The sequence below is a fragment of the Nansenia antarctica genome (assembly GCF_963989245.1).
Source record: "Nansenia antarctica genome assembly, chromosome: 15".
Taxonomy (NCBI): domain Eukaryota; kingdom Metazoa; phylum Chordata; class Actinopteri; order Argentiniformes; family Microstomatidae; genus Nansenia; species Nansenia antarctica.
The window spans coordinates 5787972-5808426 of NC_137685.1; the positions used below are offsets into that span (position 1 = coordinate 5787972).

A 20455-nucleotide genomic window follows, 5' to 3' on the forward strand; every position below is an offset into this window, starting at 1 on the left:
GCATGACGAGCAACACCCTCTGCACGACCTGCTACCTCCAACACGAGGCAGCTGCACTGCCAGGACACTAAGGAACCAGCACAAGCTGGCTGAACCAAAGGCCAAGACCAGCAGGCTGAAAAACTCAACCCTTCATACTGCAGTTAGGCTGTACAATGACAGTATCTAGACCCACAAAAAAACACAGCATGGCTACCATGACTGCTACCTGCCCTCGCTTTGCCGCCTTGAAATATTTGTAACCTTATAATTGTTGTGTACGCTGCTAATATTTTTTGTCATGTATGAATTATCTCGTGTCATGTAAGTTCTGCAGTTTTTCAGTGGGGCCTTGGCTCCACTGCAAGCATGAATTAATCAAATCAAATCAAATCAAATCAAATCAGTACAGTAATACAGTTCACCTTGACGAAATATTGATGTGAAATATTCACAGATATCCATAGTCATTCAGCCTAATGAACTTTGAGGATAACCTCTAATTTTAAGATGTGTGGGATGCAGTCTTCTTTATGGCCAACAGAGGGCAGAGTATCAGCAATGAGAAATACATGTAGTGGTATGTCAAAGGAAAATAACAATGGTGTAACCCTACATTGAGGTGTCCCAAAGCCATGCATTCTTTCCTCCACCTTGAGATAAAGCAAATCATTTTCAAGCCTATTCCTCTAATATTAAATCCAATGTTAAAACCCCCCAAAATCCCAGCTGTTCCCACGCATGTGCACCTATACATGAACCAGAGACCTCTCCATTTCACTCCTTGTTTTATTGATAAGGAGTTTAGAGTCACCATCGCACCATGGTCGTCATGTCGTTACTTTCTCTATCATTTTTTCTCTATCATTTTGTAATATTACAAAATAAGATTAGGCCTGTGATGTGATACAGGGTGCGTGAGATTGCAAACGGAGGATTCACAGGAATTGTGTAAAATCACCATCCCAATTTCCAGAAAGAGATTCAGACACCATTAAGTCAGATCTCTGAAAACAGTTGACGTGATATCGCGGGATATCTAAAACATCAATAGGGACAAGTCAGTGGTAGCCTGCTAAAGTTGAATTTTCAGCTGAAATGTGCGTAAATAAGTCGCAGTTTGTGCAGTACATCATGGGATGAATCAGCTTATTGTTAATCAAAATCATTATTTCAACAGTTAAAGTCTCGCCTTTTCAAAGTTTTTATGGAGATAGTATGTATCTACCACTGCCTGCATATCCCCCCTGGGCTGTGATAATAACGTGGGGCCCAGGTCAGGATGTGATAATAACGTGGGGCCCAGGTCAGGATGTGATAATAACGTGGGGCCCAGGTCAGGATGTGATAATAACGTGGGGCCCATACAGTGATAATAACGTGGGGGCCCATACAGTGATAATAACGTGGGGCCCAGGTCAGGATGTGATAATAACGTGTGTTCCATACAGTGATAATAACGTGGGACCCATACAGTGATAATAACGTGGGACCCATACAGTGATAATAACGTGGGACCCATACAGTGATAATAACGTGGGGCCCATACAGTGATAATAACGTGGGGCCCAGGTCAGGATGTGATAATACCAGGAGCACGTTTTGGGAGGGGCTTGGAATTGGCCAACGCGTTTTTCCCACCCGTTTAAAAAACCGTGCGCATGCGCACTCGTCTATAATTCGGACTTAGTCTGTTACACAACTGTTTCTTTCTTCATTCTGCCCGAATCTTCCTCGCCGGCGTTCCTCTCTCACGTTTGTGTTTGGTCAGATCAGATTATACGAAATGAGTGGGGATCATTCCCACAACGATGGCCAGGTAATGTTGAGAACATTCTGCCATGTCATTGCGTTGGGTTATCTTTGTAGGACATTAAAACTCTCTGGGCTTGGCTGTTTTAATGTGCCTCTGCTAGTAGTAGTACCCACATAACGCTAGCCAGGTTGGTAACTTGGCTAGTTGTCTCTCTTATCTAAGCAAAGTCGACAGTGAATTTATTCGCAACAAATGTGACAGTTTTAACTTTTGTACGTGATACTTTTCATGTCGTAGCGTGATTTAGATGTACATATGTTTTCCCAAAGTGGGTATAATTCACATGGGTATAAACTTTGTGTGAGCTAGCCAATTTGTGTTGGAAAGCCATTTTATCAAACCCAGTCACTAGCACAGCCATCAACCAGGGCTGCCAAGCTAGCCCGCTATGCTAAGCTATGCTAACTCGCTATGCTAGCAAGCCAGCCAGCAAGCAAGTTCAAAGTTATCCAGCTAAGCCAAGCCAATTGATCATGAAATGATCAGGAAATCTGACCAATCTTTGTTTTGTGACATTTCACAGATGGACTCCAGCTCTCGGGTCAATGGTAAGTGTAACGTGTCAACAGTGTGTGATAGGTTTAGCTTTAGGTTTCTGACGTGTCTGCACTAGTTAGCTACTTAGCATGTGGCTACGTTCGCTAGCCGGGATAGGAGTTGAAGCTAAAAGAGACAGAAATGGCGTCCAGAGACTAAGTCCTCCGCTTCGCTCACAAGCCGCCTATTGTTCAAAAGGGTGGCTCTTAAATAGCTTTTGGGCAATTTACTATCTCACCCTGAGGTAATATTCGTAAAGATCCGGAGGTGTTTTATTGGGTTGTGGGTTGTGATTTTGTTGTTGAGCGGGTTTTAATGTCACATTACGGCTCTGAAAGTAAGGGTTTGGGGGTTGAGGACTTAGTCTCTGCGCCATTTTCTTTTTTCTCTCTCTGTGTCTCTAGCGGGTCTGACTGTAGATGTGATATGGAGGCGAAACACGGAGGGACAGTTTGCATGAGACATGATCATTCCCCCAAGGGTGTTAAAAGTTAAATAATCAGAGATGGGGTTCATTCAATAAACATTTTGTTTTAAAATTGATGTTGTGGTCCATCTTTGTCCACAATTATCATTCATTATGATTCTTCAATTTGAAAGTTAATGTTGCATTTTCCAGCTTTCAGGTGGTGACATTTCCAGGAATGTAGAATAGATACTAAGCTAGTTTGTCAATACCAAACATTTTAAAGTTTGTTTCAACTGTCCCATTTCTCCGAGCTGTTCATTTAATATAGAGTGGGGATTCATTGTCAATTGCAGTGATAGTTCCATAGTATACTTTTGAAGGTTTTGGTCAGCGATTCATCACAAACATGTTGCTGCTCCAAGACCTTTCCCACTAAGTATTGTATATCAGTATTGTTTGGATCCTGGTATCACAACAACAATAATGCTTTTGAATCGGTAGTAGAATGTGTAATACAATGACATGGTCATTGCCAATGACTCATTGGTGGTCAAGTGGAGACCCAATGATTGAGCCTTTACCCTGTCATCGAGGATGACCCCCTTGTTTTGTCTGCCGTAGTAACAACATGGGACCCCTGAAGTGAGGACAGCCAGAAACTAATTTGCCTTGATATGTTAGATTGTAGATCTCCATGTAATGATGTAGCTACCTACAGTACTAGCTACCCACATCCTATTACCTAGTTTATACAATCATTACTCCAAGCAAAGGTCTACCTCTTAGAATGGCTGGAATATGTCAGAAGAAAGTACAATACAAATTGTCCAACTAGGCTAATGTTTTGAATCATGGTCTTAGGTTTCTCTCAACATATACGTAATTGTTGAGGTGACATGTTCTTCCATACCCGTATTAATGTGAGATTATGAACAAGGTGCACTCGACATTGAGAAATGTCTATTGGTGTCTGAGTAAGTATCTTGCTGTTGAGGATGGAGGCTTGTGTCTGAGTCTCTAGTCATGTTCTTAAGCCTCACACGTCTGAAAACATGCCTGGCTGGCACTCTGAAAGTCATTTAATCTAATGAGTTGAGTCTTCTTTCATCTCTTGATTGTGTGAAGTGCTTGTGTTGTGTGAGTTAACAAGGGGGAAAGATTTCATTTAGCTATTGTCATGGCTTTTGATTTTGGCTCCTAGGTGTTTGGTTTAGCTATGTCAAAGTGGAAGGCCTCTTTTACATGCTGTCGTGTTTCACTTGGTTTGCCTGTAAAATGTAATGGCCTATGGATGGACACTGGGAGGTGCTGTCGTACCAGGAAAGTTATATCCACTCCCCCAGTTTGTTGGCAGAACCAATTTGTGCCATTTCAACACTTCCCCCAGTACGCCTGAAGCCGAGCCCAAGTCTTACCCTAGTTGGTGAATTATGGATCGGTGATGAGTGATTTCCTCATCTGCTGTGAACCATGGACCCTCAGGTCGACTGGAAATGGCCTATAATACGGTCCTGTTCAACTGTTGAGGTGGATGGACGTGCGTGCGCGCACACTCAGCAGTATTCCGATTCTCACCCAGGTGTTGAGTGTTCTGTCCGTGCACTTCCTGAGCCAAAAGGCGCAACTATGCTGCCGAACGAAGTCTGTCATTCAGAAACTCTTCCTAGGCTGGTTTTGAATTGAGTTTGTCTGACCCATCCCATTTCTCACATTGCACCCCAGGGGAATACTTTTTTCCAACTCATTTTCTTCTTCTTGTCTGAACTTGTTGTTGAGTGCAGACACAAGATGCATATCGTTGACTCATTGTTCCTGGTTAGGTGGATGTAGTCTATTGTTAGGTCTCTTCACTTCCTGGGTGTAGAGAACCCAGGCAACCCAATATGCACCTCTTCTTCTCTCAAGTGATGGTTGTGACATATGTAAAACGCGTGTTCAACTTTCCTCTGTTTCCAGATTCTCACAAGCATAAAGACAAGTACAAGGATAAAGAACACAAACACAAGGACCACAAGAAGGACAAGGAGCGCGAGAAATCAAAGTACGGCAACAGGTATGACCCTTGTTGACGGCAGGTTTATTTTGACACGGATGGGCAACAGGACTGTCCTGAGTAAACACTGGTGGAAGAAACTGGTCACGGTAGTAATCGCCACCCACCCAGTTGGCTCTGAGCTCTTCAACATGTGTGTGCCCGTGTCTGAATGACAGGAGAGGAGACTCCTAAATTGCTCTGGTAGTGTTTCTTCAAAATGACTAGTAGTTTTCTCCTTTTGATATTATGCAGTTTGAATATTATTATTATTATGCGTCTTTGATATTCCAGCGACCATAAGGACTTCTCTGAAAAGAAACACAGAGACAAGGAGAAGATGAAGCAGAAAGACGGCATCGGCAGCGCAGACAGACACAAGGACAAGCACAAGGACAAGAGGAAGGAGGAGAAGGTGAGCCCTTACTTTCACATCGACGGACGCTTTGGCCCTGTCTCAATGGTTTGAAACTCGACTCCTCGCGTCCTCCCCTCTGTCCTCCACTTGCGTCCTACTCATAACGTTACGTTGAAATGATGAGAGGGTTTGAGGAGTGAACAAGGACACACGGGTGAGAGGAAACACGTTTGTAAGAATGGCATGGGCTGTACCTATTGAAATGGCCAAATCGCAATTCGCCGAATCGGGAAGAGGACAGTTTCTCTAATAATTGAAAAAGGGCCGTTGATAGTGTTGAGGTTTAGATGAGTCCCTGAAGGTTTGCCTGTTGAATTGGTATTTTGTAATATTTCAAAGTACCGTATGTCCTCAACATCTTTTTCCCTTCCAGACGAAGTCCCTTGATGGCAAGCCGAAGAAGGAAAAGGAGAACGGCTTTGCCAGGTAGGTGTACGAGCTGTGGATGAAAAGGTTTTTTGGGAACATTATTCTAATGTGAAACTAATCGGAATTATTCTATATCATACCAGCCCTGCCCGCATTAAGTCTGAGCCTGACAACGACGACTTCTACCACTCTCCCAAAAACGAGAAGTCCCTGAAGAGAGAGCGAGACGATGACGAGTGAGTAAATCTGGAACAACACACGTCCCCTTCGTCCTTCCTATCTCACCCCCACCGTGCCGCTTCAGTTGCAGGCCCCATGATACGATATGGATGCACACAATATTACACCAGCCCCTCCAAGTTTAGACCAGATGTTTGAACCGATTGCTCTGCAAGAAATCACTAGCTGCCAAAGGTGCTTACGCATGGGGCGCGGTAGCAGCAACTTTACCCCCCGCCGGTCAAGCGGCAGTAGTCAGCTCGAATGTTGATTTAATGACCAGATGAACTCTGCTCATCGGTAAACCATTTGCGGCGCACCCGCTCAAGACTTCCCGAAAATGTTAGCATTTTGGTACAGAGAGCCAGCGTGCACCGCTAACCGCACTGCTTGCGAAACCGCTTGCTTTTTGCGATCGTACTCCCGTTCAGTCTCAGACCGTCGCAGCTGCCACTTCCCCACCTGTAAGCACCTTTTAAGCCATGTCGGTCGGTAGAATTACTGTTCAAACAACCACTGGCATTAGGTACCTTAACAGTGACTGTTGTTTCTCTTTTCAGTTCTGAATTCAAGCCCAAAAAAATTAAGGTTGAAAACGACGCGACTGACAAGAAGGCTAGAGACAAGAAGAGGAAACAAGACGAGGAGGTGAGTGTCCTCGTGTTCTCTAGACGAGGAGGTGAGTGTCCTCGTGTTCTCTAATTCATTCTGCATACCTGGGAGAGATGGAAGGCTCACATGGTCTTTTTACCTCTTTTTTGTTTCAGGACAAGTCCAAAAAGCCAACAAGAAACAAGAAGGGGGCCGTCGCTGACGGGAAAAAGAAAGCCAAGAAAGAGCCAGAGGAGAAGTGGAAATGGTGAGTTTCACATTGCCCCTCCAGCTTAACATTGTGTACTGAGCGGACCTGTATTTATCTTCAAGGCATTTCCAGCCCCCGGTGGTTATCTAGACCCTCACCAGTTTGCCTACAAAGAAAACAGACCGACAAGATGATGCTATTGCCACTGCACTCCACTCTGCCCTCACCCACCTTGACAGGAGGAACTGCTGTTTGTAGTCTTCCCCTCCAGACTCAACAGCAAGCTCAGGGCCCTAGGCCTCAACCCCAGCATTATGCTACTGGATCCTGGACTTCCTGTCGGACCGTAAACAAGTGGTGAAGATGGGGCTCTAAGACGTCCGCCCCTCTGACCATCAGCACTGGAGCCCCCCCCAAGGCTGTGTACTAAGCCTACTCTACTCCCTGTACACCCACAACTGCGTGGCCACTCACAGCTCCGACACGGTAATCAAGTTCACCGACGACGACACAACAGCGATCGGCCCGATCATCGACATTGACGAGACGGCCTACAGAAGTGAGGTCGACCGCCTGGCTCGGTATTGCCAGGTCAATAACCTCGCGCTCATCGCCGACAAGACCAAGGAGCTGGTAGGGAACTTCAGGAAGAAGAGGCAGGCACAAGACCCCCCCCATCACCATCAACGGGTCTGCTGTGGAGAGAGTTAACAACATCAACTTCCTGGGGGTTCACCTCACCAACGGCCTCATCTGGGAGGAACACACCAACCAGGTGGTGAAAAAAGCACAACGTTGTTGCCTCTTCTGTCTCAGGCGGTTGAAAAAGTTCGGCTTAGGGCCTAAGATCCTAGAGGCCTTCTTCAGAGGCACAACAGAGAGCATCCTGACGGGATGCATCACTGCCTGGTACGGGAACTGCACTGCCCAAAACCACACAGCGCTGCAAAGTGCGACAGCCGAGAAGATCTACCACTTTTACCAAAAGGCCACTTTATTTCCTAGTCGTCAATAATAATAACTTTAATTTCTATAGCGCCTTTCAAAAAACCCAAGGACGCTTTACAATTCTAAGGGAAATGATCAGACAGACAAAACAGAAAACAAACAAAGCAAAACTGAAACATTGACTAGGGGCTAAAGAATCAGAATCAGAAGACTTTTATTGCCATGACATGTAAACATGTTAGGAATTTGGTTTGGAACAATGGAGCACGGTTTACAGCAGGACAGGTGCAAGACAGGACAAGACAGTGCAAACCAACATCAAAGTGCAAGAGTCATAATTAATATAAATATAAAGTGCAGAGATCAAGTGTTCAAGTGTTCATATCCAGACAGTCCAAAGCTCTCTGGGTGGGGGTGGAGGGAGGGTAGATAGACCCTCAAGGGGGGGCAAAGGGCAGCCAATCACCCTCTCCGCCGAGCGTATCACCCGCTGCAGCTTGGCCTTGTCCTTGGTGGCCTTGGTGGAGAGTCGTTGTGGGATTACTTTTTTGCTAACTTGCGTTGCTTCTTATTATTGTTGTCTTTTTGCCATGTACCTGAATGCTGCATGTCAGTGTTGAGGAACCAAAGCCAAATCATTTGACTCTGGTGTACTTGTACAGTAAGATGTAATAAAAGCGATTCTGATTCTATTTTGCTCGAGTTTCCAATATGGTAATGCTTAAAATGTGGATCTACTGTGTCACTAGTGGACAAAATGGTTCTCTTATGTGTGCCAACCATCTCCTGCTCATCCTCACCCCGTGTTCTCGGTCCCTTTTTGGACTACAGGTGGGAAGAGGAGCGCTCCACAGACGGCTCCAAATGGAGGTTTCTGGAACACAAAGGCCCGGTGTTGGCTGTACATTACGATCCTCTTCCCAGCAATGTAAAATTTTTCTATGACGGTGAGTTTAACTCCGGCACTGCGAGTTGTGTTTATTGACGACTGGTCAGGAGTTTGATGCTCAATAGACATGGTGGGGGTTGGGGCGCTTAGGTGCCGTAGTGAATTAAGCGCTGACCATGTACCGCGGGGATCCCGGTTCGATTCCAGCCGCGGACATATCCTGCATGTCATCCCTTCTCTCTCTCTCTCAACCATCCTTCCTGTCATAATCTCTACTGTGTCTGTCATTAAAAAAGGAAAAATATGAGTGGGACTGCCCCACTCAGGAAAAAAAGAAATGGTGGGTTGTTATCAATCTTTGTTGGAATCTCTTTCTAGGAAAGCACACAAAGCTCAGCCCAGGAGCAGAGGAGGTGGCCACCTTCTTTGCCAAAATGCTTGACCACGAGTACACTACCAAGGATGCCTTCCGGAAAAACTTCTTCAAGGACTGGAAAAAGGTACGGTTTCCTGGATGGGTAGTGTTCAGTTGTCTTGGTGTTTCTGAAATAGATATATATGGCTGAGTTTGAGTTTATACTAAAGCAATACCACACGAGAGGGAGTGCTGTTATACTGAATATCAGCACGGCTGTGATTGGGTCGTAGCTACGAGGCCGCAGCCCGAGTACCGAAGACAATCATATTTAATCATAAAAATAAACAAAAAAAATGTTCCGCAACTGAACTTCAAATAGACTGTTGCCTAGTTACCTGAACACAAACATGTAGTCTAATTAACGGTCATTTAGTAGAACATCTGTGCGGTGGAGTGATACATATAGTTAAAAGTCCCAGTGCTGTTATACTGTATATCAGCACTCATGGAATGCCTCTTGTCCAATCAAATTACTTGGTCGGAACTAACTGTTGTATGTTGTTGAGTTTCTACATCATCCATAACACGTCTCCTCCACAGGAAATGACCTCTGAAGAACGGTCAAAGATCACTGACCTAAAAAAGTGTAACTTCAACGAGTTGGGTGACTACTTCAAGGCTCAGTCTGAGGCCAGAAAGGCCATGACAAAAGATGAAAAACTGGTAAGCTTCCATCACTTCGGTTTGTTTCTGCCACACACGCATCCCCCTCACTAATGGAAAGCCCACCCCACACACACACACACACACGCACAAAATAGCAGCAAGAATAATCGAAAACAAAACCTCTCTTGCAGAAAATCAAAGGGGAGAATGAGCGTACCCTCCAGGAGTATGGTTTCTGCATCATGGACAACCACAAGGAGCGCATCGCTAACTTCCGTATCGAGCCCCCCGGTCTGTTCCGGGGCAGAGGAGACCACCCCAAAATGGGCATGCTGAAGCGCCGTATCCGGCCGGAGGACGTCATCATTAACTGCAGCAAGTGAGTGGGAAGGCATGGCTGTCGGGGTCTCGCTCAGTCAGTGCTAGATTGGGGCGGCTGTGGCGCAGGAGGTAGAGCCGCCGTCTAATGATCGCGAGGTTGGCAGATCGGCGGTTCGAGCCCCGGCTGGCCACATGTCGAAGTGTCCTTGGGCAAGACACTGAACCCCGAAATTGCTCCCAATGAGCGGGCCGGCGCCTTGCATGGTAGCTTGCTGCCATTGGTGTGTGAATGTGTGTGTGAATGGGTGAATGAGAGGCCGTTGTAATATGCGCTTTGGATAAAGGCGCTATATAAGTGCAGTCCATTTACCATTTAGATTGAGGCCAAGGCAACGGTATAGCGTTGTTCCGAAAATCTATCTGTACAGGTAAAAACCCATTCTATCGACTGAGATATTGTTCTCATCCACCCTGTCCCTTGTTTGTCACCCCCCCCCCCCCCAGGGATTCCAAGCACCCCAAGCCTCCCCCAGGAACCAAATGGAAGGAAGTGCGTCATGACAACAAGGTGACCTGGTTGGTGTCGTGGACCGAGAACATCCAGGGATCCATCAAGTACATCATGCTGAACCCCAGCTCCAGGATCAAGGTATGCTCATCGTTACGGGGTGGCTTATACCAACAGGGCCCCACAGAGCCATGGAGCGCTCTGACAGTCTTGTTAGCTGTTACGATTACGGCCTCTCTTCTTTGGAAGTAGTTTATATAAAGGGACCGTATACATTTCAGAAATATGTTTACTAGGGTTGGGCGGTGTAACGACAAATGCCCACGGTGTGCTTTTCAATACAGTCATCTGTCACACAACCTCTGTGTAACAGAGAACTACAACCTCTGTGTAATAGAGAACTACAATATTTAAAGCGTGTTGCACATGACCCCATCCACCTAACATTAGAGAAGGAGGGGGGGGAAAAGAGTGCCGCTAATGGCGTGGTCCCTAAAAATGCCACCGCTGCTATATGGCAGCATTTTGGGTTCTGACCCGACGGTAAAGGAGAGCCTGCAGATTTGGACGAGGTTATTTGCAGGATTTCGATGAAAACGATGACCGCCAGGGATGGGAAACACTAATGGGAACTCATCCACACTCATAGCTGCACAGATGGTAGATCTGGATCAAGTGCTGCTGTCGGGTGCAGACAGCTATTGACTGACAACGGAAATGTCTAGTCTGATGTTAACTGACGACCACATGCTGTTAACTGTCCACTTTATCACGCCTGACTGGAAACTACAGTGAACAAGCCTAGCTTTTTCCAGAAAACCACACGGTGGACAACATTGATGCACTCTGCGCAGCACTCCATTAGATGAGAATAAACTCTCGGCCGTGACGATTGACAATGCTGCTAACATTGCAGCTGCCCCGAATTGCCTCAACTGTTTTGGCCACCACCTCAAGCTATCGTGTTGTACTCCAACTATCGGGATGTTTCATTTAAAAGATTGTTTAGGCGCAATGTCATACGGTATAGCACCACATAAATAACGCAGTTTTTCAATGTAGATTTAATATATGGCGCAAAGACAACTTCCTTATGCCAGTCCACTCTGACTTTATGTTCGTATGGTAATACCACCTACCCGGGTCACATTTGAGAACGGTGTAAAGGTGGGAAGAAATTGATACCGCCCAACCCCTAATGTTTACCTGGTGAATTTCCATTGTATATTGACAACAGGTGAAGAAACCAAGATGGAAGCCATTAAGTAAATTATGTATAAAATTCAGTCAATTCAAGTCAGTGCAGGAATGAGAAGGGTCTAGAGTCTAGACTAAGAGAAGTTGTGTTAAGAGGGGTTCACATTGAGAGTCATTGTTTTGCTAGAAAATATGATATGCATGTATGGTAAGTATATAATTTTTTGGGTAAACAAAATGGCCACGCTACCAATATAATTATACCCCGGAATGACATAGAAAGGAGGAGGGCAAACTAGACTGAAGGGGTGGAGCCAAAAGAAGATGGCGGGTAGAGACATATTAGTGGTGCACGTCTGAGGGTTTTGGACCATTTTCATACGGAATGGCCACACTTCATACATGATTATGAAACTATATAAAAGCTATGTTCCACGCTTTGTCGGACAGATGTTCCACAGGTCAGCTCGGCTTTTGTTGTTTGGAATTAAAGTCTATGGGAAAAGTTTTCCACAAGAGTTGGCTAAACACAGCTAATTTGCATCCCTAACTGAACATTACTAAATACATAGCCTAAACATGGCTGCATGCACAGCACTCATACAGTAATAGAACAGATAGACGAAATATAAATACAACAAATAATACAGTACACATCAACACATTGAGACTAGTCAGTGTACAGGCAGGATGCGTCTTGATCCATGCTATGACCTTCATGGAGGAGGATGTAGAGTCATGTTCCTGATACCTGAGGGGGATTCTGACTGTGTTGTTTCTGTTAGGAATGAGCTCTGGGTGACGGCTGCTTTGTTCAGAGCTTACTGGGGCAGTTTGGGTGCGGGGTGCAACGTTTTTGTTATTAGAAACTAGACAGACATCTGAGAGAAATAAAGTTAGAGATTACCGATTGTATTTGGGGAAAATCTTAGTGATTTGTATTGTGATTTTTCTGTCCAGAATCTTCAGTGCTTGTTTATATAGAGAGATGGAAGTGGTATAATGTATGTTTTATTGGCTTGAGACCAGCGGGTGATCTGGTAGAACAGGAGAGAGAAGATCGTTGCACGTCTATACATCTTGGCTGCGTCTGTATCGAACTTTTGACTTTGATTTTTGGACATTATTTCACGTTCAAAGTAGGGCGACTCTTTTTATTTATTGCCTGTGGATGAGTATGTCCGAGTAAACCCGTTTTGTGAAGTACATGGCTACCGTTTAAATGAGAAGGGAGTGGTTGAGCCAATCAGCCGCTTTCTCCATTCGCTGCTAGTTTGCATGCCACTTCAACAGCCATTGTCTCCCACCCCCTGAGTGTTCTAATGGCAGTTTGTCGGTTGGTCCACAGGGGGAAAAAGACTGGCAGAAATATGAGACGGCCCGGAGGCTGAAGAAATGTGTGGAACGGCTGAGGAACCAGTACCGTGAGGACTGGAAATCCAAAGAGATGAGGATCAGGCAGAGAGCAGTGGCGTTGTACTTCATTGATAAGGTAAGACACCTGCTCTGCGCGCGCACACACACACACACACACACACACACACACACACACACACACACACACACACAGAGAAGACATGGTGCGATCTGAGATGGTTCAGTTCAGTTGTAACAACGTGAGCTTAGAATGATAAGGTTCTATCTCCGTTTAGGGTAGTTCAGAGATATTGCGCGTCAACGTCTTTACATTCCATTATGTTTGTATGTATGTCAGAATCAGAATCAGAATCAGAAGACTTTATTGCCATGACATGTAAACATGTTAGGAATTTGGTTTGGGACAGTGGAGCACGGTTTACAGCAGGACAGAAAGTTAGAGAAGTTAGAGAAAGTTAAAGCTACTAAATGTGTGAGATGGAACCTTAGTATTTTATGAAGTACTAACTCAAAAATGTCAACATATTAAAAATAACACCACACAGGCATTAATAAACACCTAATGGATCAGATTATGCAAAAAAAAAAAAAAACTCAATTTTGACAAAAATGGAGATAGAACCGTATAATTCTAACGTCACGACATGTTTCCTGTCCTGCTGCGTCCCAGCTGGCTCTGAGAGCGGGTAACGAGAAGGAGGAAGGGGAGACTGCGGACACGGTGGGCTGCTGCTCTCTCCGGGTGGAACACATCAACCTGTACCCCGAGAAAGACGGCCAGGAGTTTGTGGTGGAGTTTGACTTCCTGGGTAAAGACTCCATTCGCTACTACAACAAAGTCCCCGTGGAGAAGAGGGTGAGTGGTTCTGGGATTTTTAGATTTGGTTTGGAATTGGCCATCAGTAAAATGTGGTGGTGTTTTCTGGAGAACTCATGGGAATTCTTGACCCCTGTTATTTATAATTGATTACACTTGTGTTACGATACATGTGGGAATACGGTACATGTGGGGAAAACTAGGGTTGGGGCTAGGTGCTACGTCGACTTGGTACATGCTGGCATGTCTAACCCTAGCACCCTAGCACCTAACCCTAGTTTTCCCACATACCGTATTCTAGGGATGGACGGTTTCCAATTATTGAAACCGAAAAACCGTCAGAGAGTAAAACCGGGGTTTTCCGGTTAACCGAAAAATACCTTTGCGTCACTAAGTGACCGCGTATCTTCTGAGACATGCGTTCTGTCATCACTTTCAGTAGCGCCTTCACACACAGTGGCGCTGTGCACAAACACTCTTGATCCGTATAGCTCTTGTTTTATTATATTGTGGTTTAGTAAATACTGCACTTGGAGTTACATTCAATGCATGATTTGTGCTATAGAACATAAATAAAGTTTGATTGATTGATTGATATCAAATCAAATCACATTTTATTTCTATAGCGCATTTCTCACAAAAGTGTGGTGCGCTTTACAGAGAGCAGCGAAAATGATCTTATTAAATGTAAGCGAGTAATTGTAAAAAAACTTTCCTATCTACCAATAACTGAAGGCAACTATCTTTCCCATAGAGTGATTCGTTACCCTTAAATATAATCCCAATTAGATATTAATCCTCAGTTATTCTTCACAACTGACCAAACCTCTCACTCATTGCACGGCAGATTCAGACTGTATCATTGTTATTTTCACACACGACAAACATGTGACATGTTCCAGTTTTATTCTTATTCTATTTTATTCTTTAAAAAAAGAAAAAAAAAAAAAAAACGGTTTCAGACGGTTTTGATAAAAAACCGTTTCTATTTTTAGAAACCCCGGTTTTCGGTTTAACCGAAAAACCGTCCATCCCTACCGTATTCCCACATGTACCATAACACATATATATATATATATATATAAAATAAAGAATTGCTACTAAATACTTCCCTGCCTTTTATAGGTTTTTAAGAACCTCCAGCTGTTCATGGAGAACAAGCAGCCAGAGGATGACCTCTTCGACCGTCTCAACGTAAGCAGGAACGTCGCTTGTAAATGTGGAATGAGGTCCTGTGTGAAACCCCTCTTTACCCCAGGACTGACCTACTGTGAATTAGTGTTTTAGTCATGTTGCTCCACCCTCATGATGTGAAAAAGTACCATGACATCCCCAGTGTGAGAATCTGATGTCGACTTAACTCTGCCCCCTCTTCCCATCAGTCCCATTTTTTTCTTACGATGCCATTCTCTCCATCCTCTCATCTCTCCAGACCTCCATTCTGAACAAGCATCTTCAGGAGTTGATGGACGGACTCACGGCCAAAGTGTTCCGTACCTACAACGCCTCCATCACCCTGCAGCAGCAGCTGAAGGAGCTCACCAGCCGTAAGTCACCAACGGTTCTGTCCCGATTGCGCCTAAATGACACCGGGGAACGTTACCTCAGCGGCGTGTGTGTGTGTGTGTGTGGCGGAACTTTTGCCTGACTTTTTATAGCGTCGTCCTCACCGCATGCCTGTTTGTTTTACGGCTCAACTGCAGAGCTGCTGCAGACAGCCCTATCTTTGTACATTGAGTTTGCCTTTTGATAACGGCCATCAATAATATAATGTTTCATTTCGCTTCGTTATAAATTGTTCTGGGTTCAGTTTCGGCTGTCATCCATCCTTAATGAACAAGTAGAAAAGTGAGACGAAGCCCAACAGTCACACACACACACACACACACACACACACACACACACACACACACACAGAGAGAGATGGGAGGGTAGAGGAAGATGATCGTTAGATGTTGATGCTAGAAGAACGCAGCACCAAGATGATGATCCATAGAAACGAGTACCTCATCTTTGAAAGTCAAGTTTTGGGGTTCATTAAAATCTCTTCTCCTTCTAACTGATTTGATGTACAGCCTGCAGTTTTGTTAGTTGTGCTCCTCTACCTCTCCGTCTCCTTCTCATGCCCGCCGTCCCTGTTTCCTCCTCTTTCACCTTCTCCGTCTCCACCACTTTCATTAACTTAATTAAGATATCACCGGGGGGGGAGAAATGACTAGCGTTCTTTAATACGGAGCTGCCACTACCAGCCCCATCGTTGTGCATTGAGTTTGATAGTGGCCATCAATAATATGTTTAGTTTCACTTCATTATGAATTCTTCTGGGTTCAATCTCTGCTGTCATCCATCCTTAATGAGCGATTCAAAAAGTGAAATGGTTCTATACAGAACGCAGTCGTGCACACACAGACAGGGAGACACAGACAGGGAGACACAGAGAACGGGTGTGTGAGAGAGAGAGAAAGAGTATCGGTAGTAGATGAATCATTCAGAGCATGAGCATTTCCACGGGAATGTTATTGGTTTTAATATTTCGCAATCGTGACACCGGCGTGTTATTTCACGCGACACAATGTTGCCATGGCAAGAGACTACCGAACACACACACACACACACAGAGAGAGAGGGAGAAATCACTGGAAAAATACTGCCTGTCACCTGATGTTGTTTTAACTTATTAACATCATATAATTATAGCCTACATGGGGTTTCTGCTTTGAAACAGATAGCGCAAGTGTTGATTTAAAAAAATATTATATATACATATTTACAGATGTAGACATTGAAACTGTAGTCTATGTTGCTGGTAGATCATTATCAGGTCAGCAGCATGCGCTGACAAATAGGTGACACTTATGTCATGTAAATGTAGAGGGTCATTCCTTGGTTATATAGTAGACTGGTTCTACACAAATCAGAACCTCTCTGTACCAGTGTCCAGTTCCAGTTGATGAGAACTGACAAACTCCAAAACATTTTAGTCGAGTTTTCGTCGCTGACTACGGCTAGACTAAAATGTTTTGGGGTTTTTGTGGACTGAAACTGCACTGGAATGTTTTCAGTTAACTGGAACTGGACTGGAACTAAGAAAAATGGAGGTGACTTGGTGTGACTAGAACTGGTGTGCATCTTCAATCTAAACACCAAAGACTAAGTGACTAAAAAGCCTGCTAATTAACACTGCTCTGTACTCTTCTGCCTGTCGTTTGGTGTCAAGCTTATGATGCCTCTGTCTAATCCTCTCTAGCGGACGAGAACATTACCGCCAAGATCCTGTCGTACAACAGGGCCAACAGAGCCGTGGCCATCCTGTGTAACCATCAGAGGGCCCCGCCCAAGACCTTTGAGAAGTCCATGCAGAACCTCCAGGTTAAAGTGAGTGTCTTCAGAGCTGGTCATGTCGGAAGAGTCTAGGGCAGTGGTTCTCAAACCTCTCTAGGGCAGTGGTTCTCAAACCTCTCCTCGGTCATCCGTTTTTTAAACGTTCTCATGTTCCACCAGATCGATGCAAAGAAGATTCTGCTGTCTGAAGCCAGGAGGGAGCTGAAGAGCTCCAAGGCGGACGCCAAAGTACGGAGAGACGAGAGGTCCAAAAAGTACGTGTTGAGAGAAGATGGGGCTTGTGGCCTGGGGTGGTCCAGGGGTCTAGCACTGTGGTCTACAGTGCACACGTACTCCCATGTCGGCATGGGGTCATATGTGGCCCGTGCCCTGCTGACATGCCCTCTTCTCTTTACTTTCCTGTCCACCTTCACTAACTCTGTCCAATAAAATGAAAAATATGAGTGGGACTGCCCCACTCAGAAAAAAATAACTTAACCGAATAAACCCACTTTTTCTCTCTTTCGAAATCCCTCAGTAATAATAATAATTCATTATATTTGTATAGCGCTTTTCCGAGGCTCAAAGACGCTGACAAATATGGGAAAAACGTGAAAGTGCTGTGTCCCTTGTATGAATAGATCTGAATCAAAAAAAACGATTGAACTGTCATTCTACCACTTTAGTACTCTGGTGCGGGGAATTTGTTTCTTATTTGGACCCGGAAATTGCTAAACGTCACACGTGACGTCAGACTTAACAACCGAATAGGGGCGCTTAGGTGGTGTAGCGGGTTAAGCGCTCACCATGTAACCGCAGGGTCCCCGGTTCGATTCCGGCCGGGGACATATCCTGCATGTCATCCCTCCTCTCTCTCACCCATCCTTCCTGTCTAAATCTTCACTTTAACTGTCAATAAAAATGAAAAATATGAGTGGGACTGCCCCACTCAGAAAAAAAAGAAAGAAAAAAAAGACTTAACAACCGAATAGAGAGAGCTGATGTTCTCTTTCTCTCCCTCCAGAACTGTGGAGGTCAAGAAGAAGACTCTGGAGAGGTTAGAGGATCAGCTGATGAAGCTGGAGGTGCAGGCTACGGACCGGGAGGAGAACAAGCAGATCGCCCTGGGCACTTCCAAGCTCAACTACCTGGACCCCCGAATCTCTGTGGCCTGGTGAGGGCATGTCCTCTCAGTCTGTCTGTCTGTCTGTCTGTCTCTCTTTGCCAGTCTCTCTCTCTCTCTCCTCACACACACAGTGTCTCTGTGGCCTGGTGAGGGCATGGTTACACCTCTCATGGCTCCTCCTCTGCTCCTCTTCTGTAGCACACTTTCTCTGGCTCTTCTAGGAAATGAAATGCGACTGGAGTGTGTGGAGTGTGTAGAGTGTGTAGAGTGTGTAGAGTGTGTAGAGTGTGTAGAGTGTGTAGAGTGTGTAGAGTGTGTAGAGTGTGTAGAGTGTGTAGAGTGTGTAGAGTGTGTAGAGTGTGTAGAGTGTGTAGAGTGAGTAGAGTGAGTAGAGTGAGTAGAGTCAGTAGAGTGAGTAGAGTCAGTAGAGTGTGTAGAGTGAGTTTCTGTGTTGATTGTTACGTACATTACATTTAACATTTTTGGCATTTAGCAGACGCCTTATTCCAAAGCGACTTACAATCAATACATTTGACTAAGCAAGTGAATCATCAATCCACCAGTCGTAGCAGGAAGAGTAATCCAGCTCAGGCCCGGGGGGCCATTGATGGAAGGAAAAACCTTCTTCCATCACCTTCTTCTAAAGGTCACGTACATAAGCCCAGGAGGTGATGGCTCCATTCTCATGTCCTTCTCCTGTGCCCTTGTCTCCTAGGTGTAAGAAGTGGGTGATCCCCATCGAGAAGATCTACAACAAAACTCAGCGTGAGAAGTTTGCCTGGGCTATCGACATGGCAGAGGAAGACTATGAATTTTAAATCCAGTTTGCGGTTTTAATCATGATTATTTTTATTTTCATTTTATTGGATACTTTGTTTTTAGCTTAACTGAATACACCTGATGGCCAGCCTGACAAGGAAATAGGAAAATGATTGTGAGCATGGTGGCAGTGGGTAGGAGACAGGATTCTCAGGCCATTACAGGTGAGCTGGCAGGAGGTGGGAGGGGTTGGATTAGTCTTTGAGGATCTGACCTGAGGTCAGAAGCGAGGCCTGAACTATACCCACACCTGAGGGTCGAGCAGTAGTCCTAATGGATGACCAACCAGTGGATGACGTTTTTTTTTTTTTACCTTTTGGCTCTTCCTCTTCAGCCACAAGATCTGGGGATGTCTGAACTTTGAACTCTGTGGTCCTCTAGCTACTGTATTCAACCACAACCACAAACAAATGCTTTGCGTCATTTTATCATTTGGTCACTCGGTCTGTATTTTTAGCCCTACCATATATTATTAATGAATTCTATATTTTAATAGAAGAAAAAAAAGAAAAGTTAAATGAAATGAATTCCTTAAGTACACACACGCGCCTTTTTTGAGGAAATTAAATGTGAGCTCTAGCTTTTGGAAAAAGACCATGAAAGCTGTGTATGGGTAAGTGTGATGTTTTAAACTGGACTGTCGAATCGTGTAACATGAGAGGATGCTCGGAGGCGCAAGGGGGGGAAAAGCATCAACCATGTCTATTTACCTACGCAAGCAGAATGTGAATATCTTTTTTTGTTTTACAGTTTCTATCAGGGACTATCTTTTCAATGTAAATGTGAACCAATCATTTAATTTTCTTCCCTTGCATTGCCAGCATCCTCTGATCTTATTGAGATCTTTATTGCATTGCTCTATTATCATCTGGTTTTAACTTAATTATATCTAATCATTGTTTTCCAAGAGGAAAAAAAATTCCCTTATCTGTTACTTGAAAGAAAAAAATGCTATTTTAATGTATTTTAGTTTAATGGAAAATGTTTTCTTCCAGAAGGGTATGTGAGGGATAAACTTTGCCAAAAACAAAAATTACCAATCTGTTACAATTTAGGCAGTTATTTTTTAATTGTGTAAAGATAGAGGACGAAGAACCATAACAGGAGTTTTAATGTGAATTACCCATGAATTTTATTCCACTCTGTTCCACTTGTCTCGAAAGAAAGTTGGCGTTACTCGTGGTAAACTCCAACTTTCATTTCCTGTTTTACAACCTCTTCTGTCATAGCCTCCAATCATGTTTTTGTTTTAGGTTTTATGCTCCTTGTAGGTTGAAAATGAATAAAAACCCTACAACTCCACAATATGGATGTTTTGTGTTATTGTCTGAGGTCTTTCACCATGTCGCCTATCATTGTCATGTTTTATATCATGTTTATCACTTTTTGGGTGTATTCCGTCAACGTTGCTTGCAAGACTTGGCCTGGATTTTTTTACGAGTCTCTCAGCCTGGGTTTTCCTTTACCGAAGTTGATGGAACCCCCCCTGGTTAGATGCTAAACTGTATTTCGTTGTCTTGTACTATG

At 44.4% G+C, this 20455-nt stretch overlaps 1 protein-coding gene across 1 annotated transcript; it reads left to right on the forward strand.

Moving 5' to 3' along the window:
• The first annotated feature begins 1720 nt into the window (after positions 1-1720).
• Positions 1721-20224, forward strand: top1a (DNA topoisomerase Ia). Its single transcript, XM_080546184.1, has 21 exons — positions 1721-1798; positions 2319-2343; positions 4698-4794; positions 5068-5188; positions 5565-5617; positions 5704-5796; positions 6340-6427; positions 6547-6638; positions 8361-8476; positions 8797-8918; positions 9377-9499; positions 9634-9821; positions 10268-10412; positions 12817-12960; positions 13516-13701; positions 14788-14856; positions 15095-15209; positions 16910-17037; positions 17164-17258; positions 18008-18157; positions 18825-20224. Exons 1-21 carry the CDS (start codon positions 1766-1768, stop codon positions 18925-18927), a joined length of 2286 nt encoding a protein of 761 aa, XP_080402310.1. The 5' UTR covers positions 1721-1765; the 3' UTR covers positions 18928-20224.
• Positions 20225-20455: the final 231 nt, after the last annotated feature.

Bases quoted from the DNA above. Each gene is read 5' to 3' on its own strand.
- top1a (XM_080546184.1), top strand. From the start codon at position 1,766: ATGAGTGGGGATCATTCCCACAACGATGGCCAG. The intron at 17,038-17,163 runs GTGAGTGTCTTC...ATGTTCCACCAG, and splicing joins TGCAGAACCTCCAGGTTAAA to ATCGATGCAAAGAAGATTCT. The intron at 18,158-18,824 runs GTGAGGGCATGT...CTTGTCTCCTAG, and splicing joins CCCCGAATCTCTGTGGCCTG to GTGTAAGAAGTGGGTGATCC.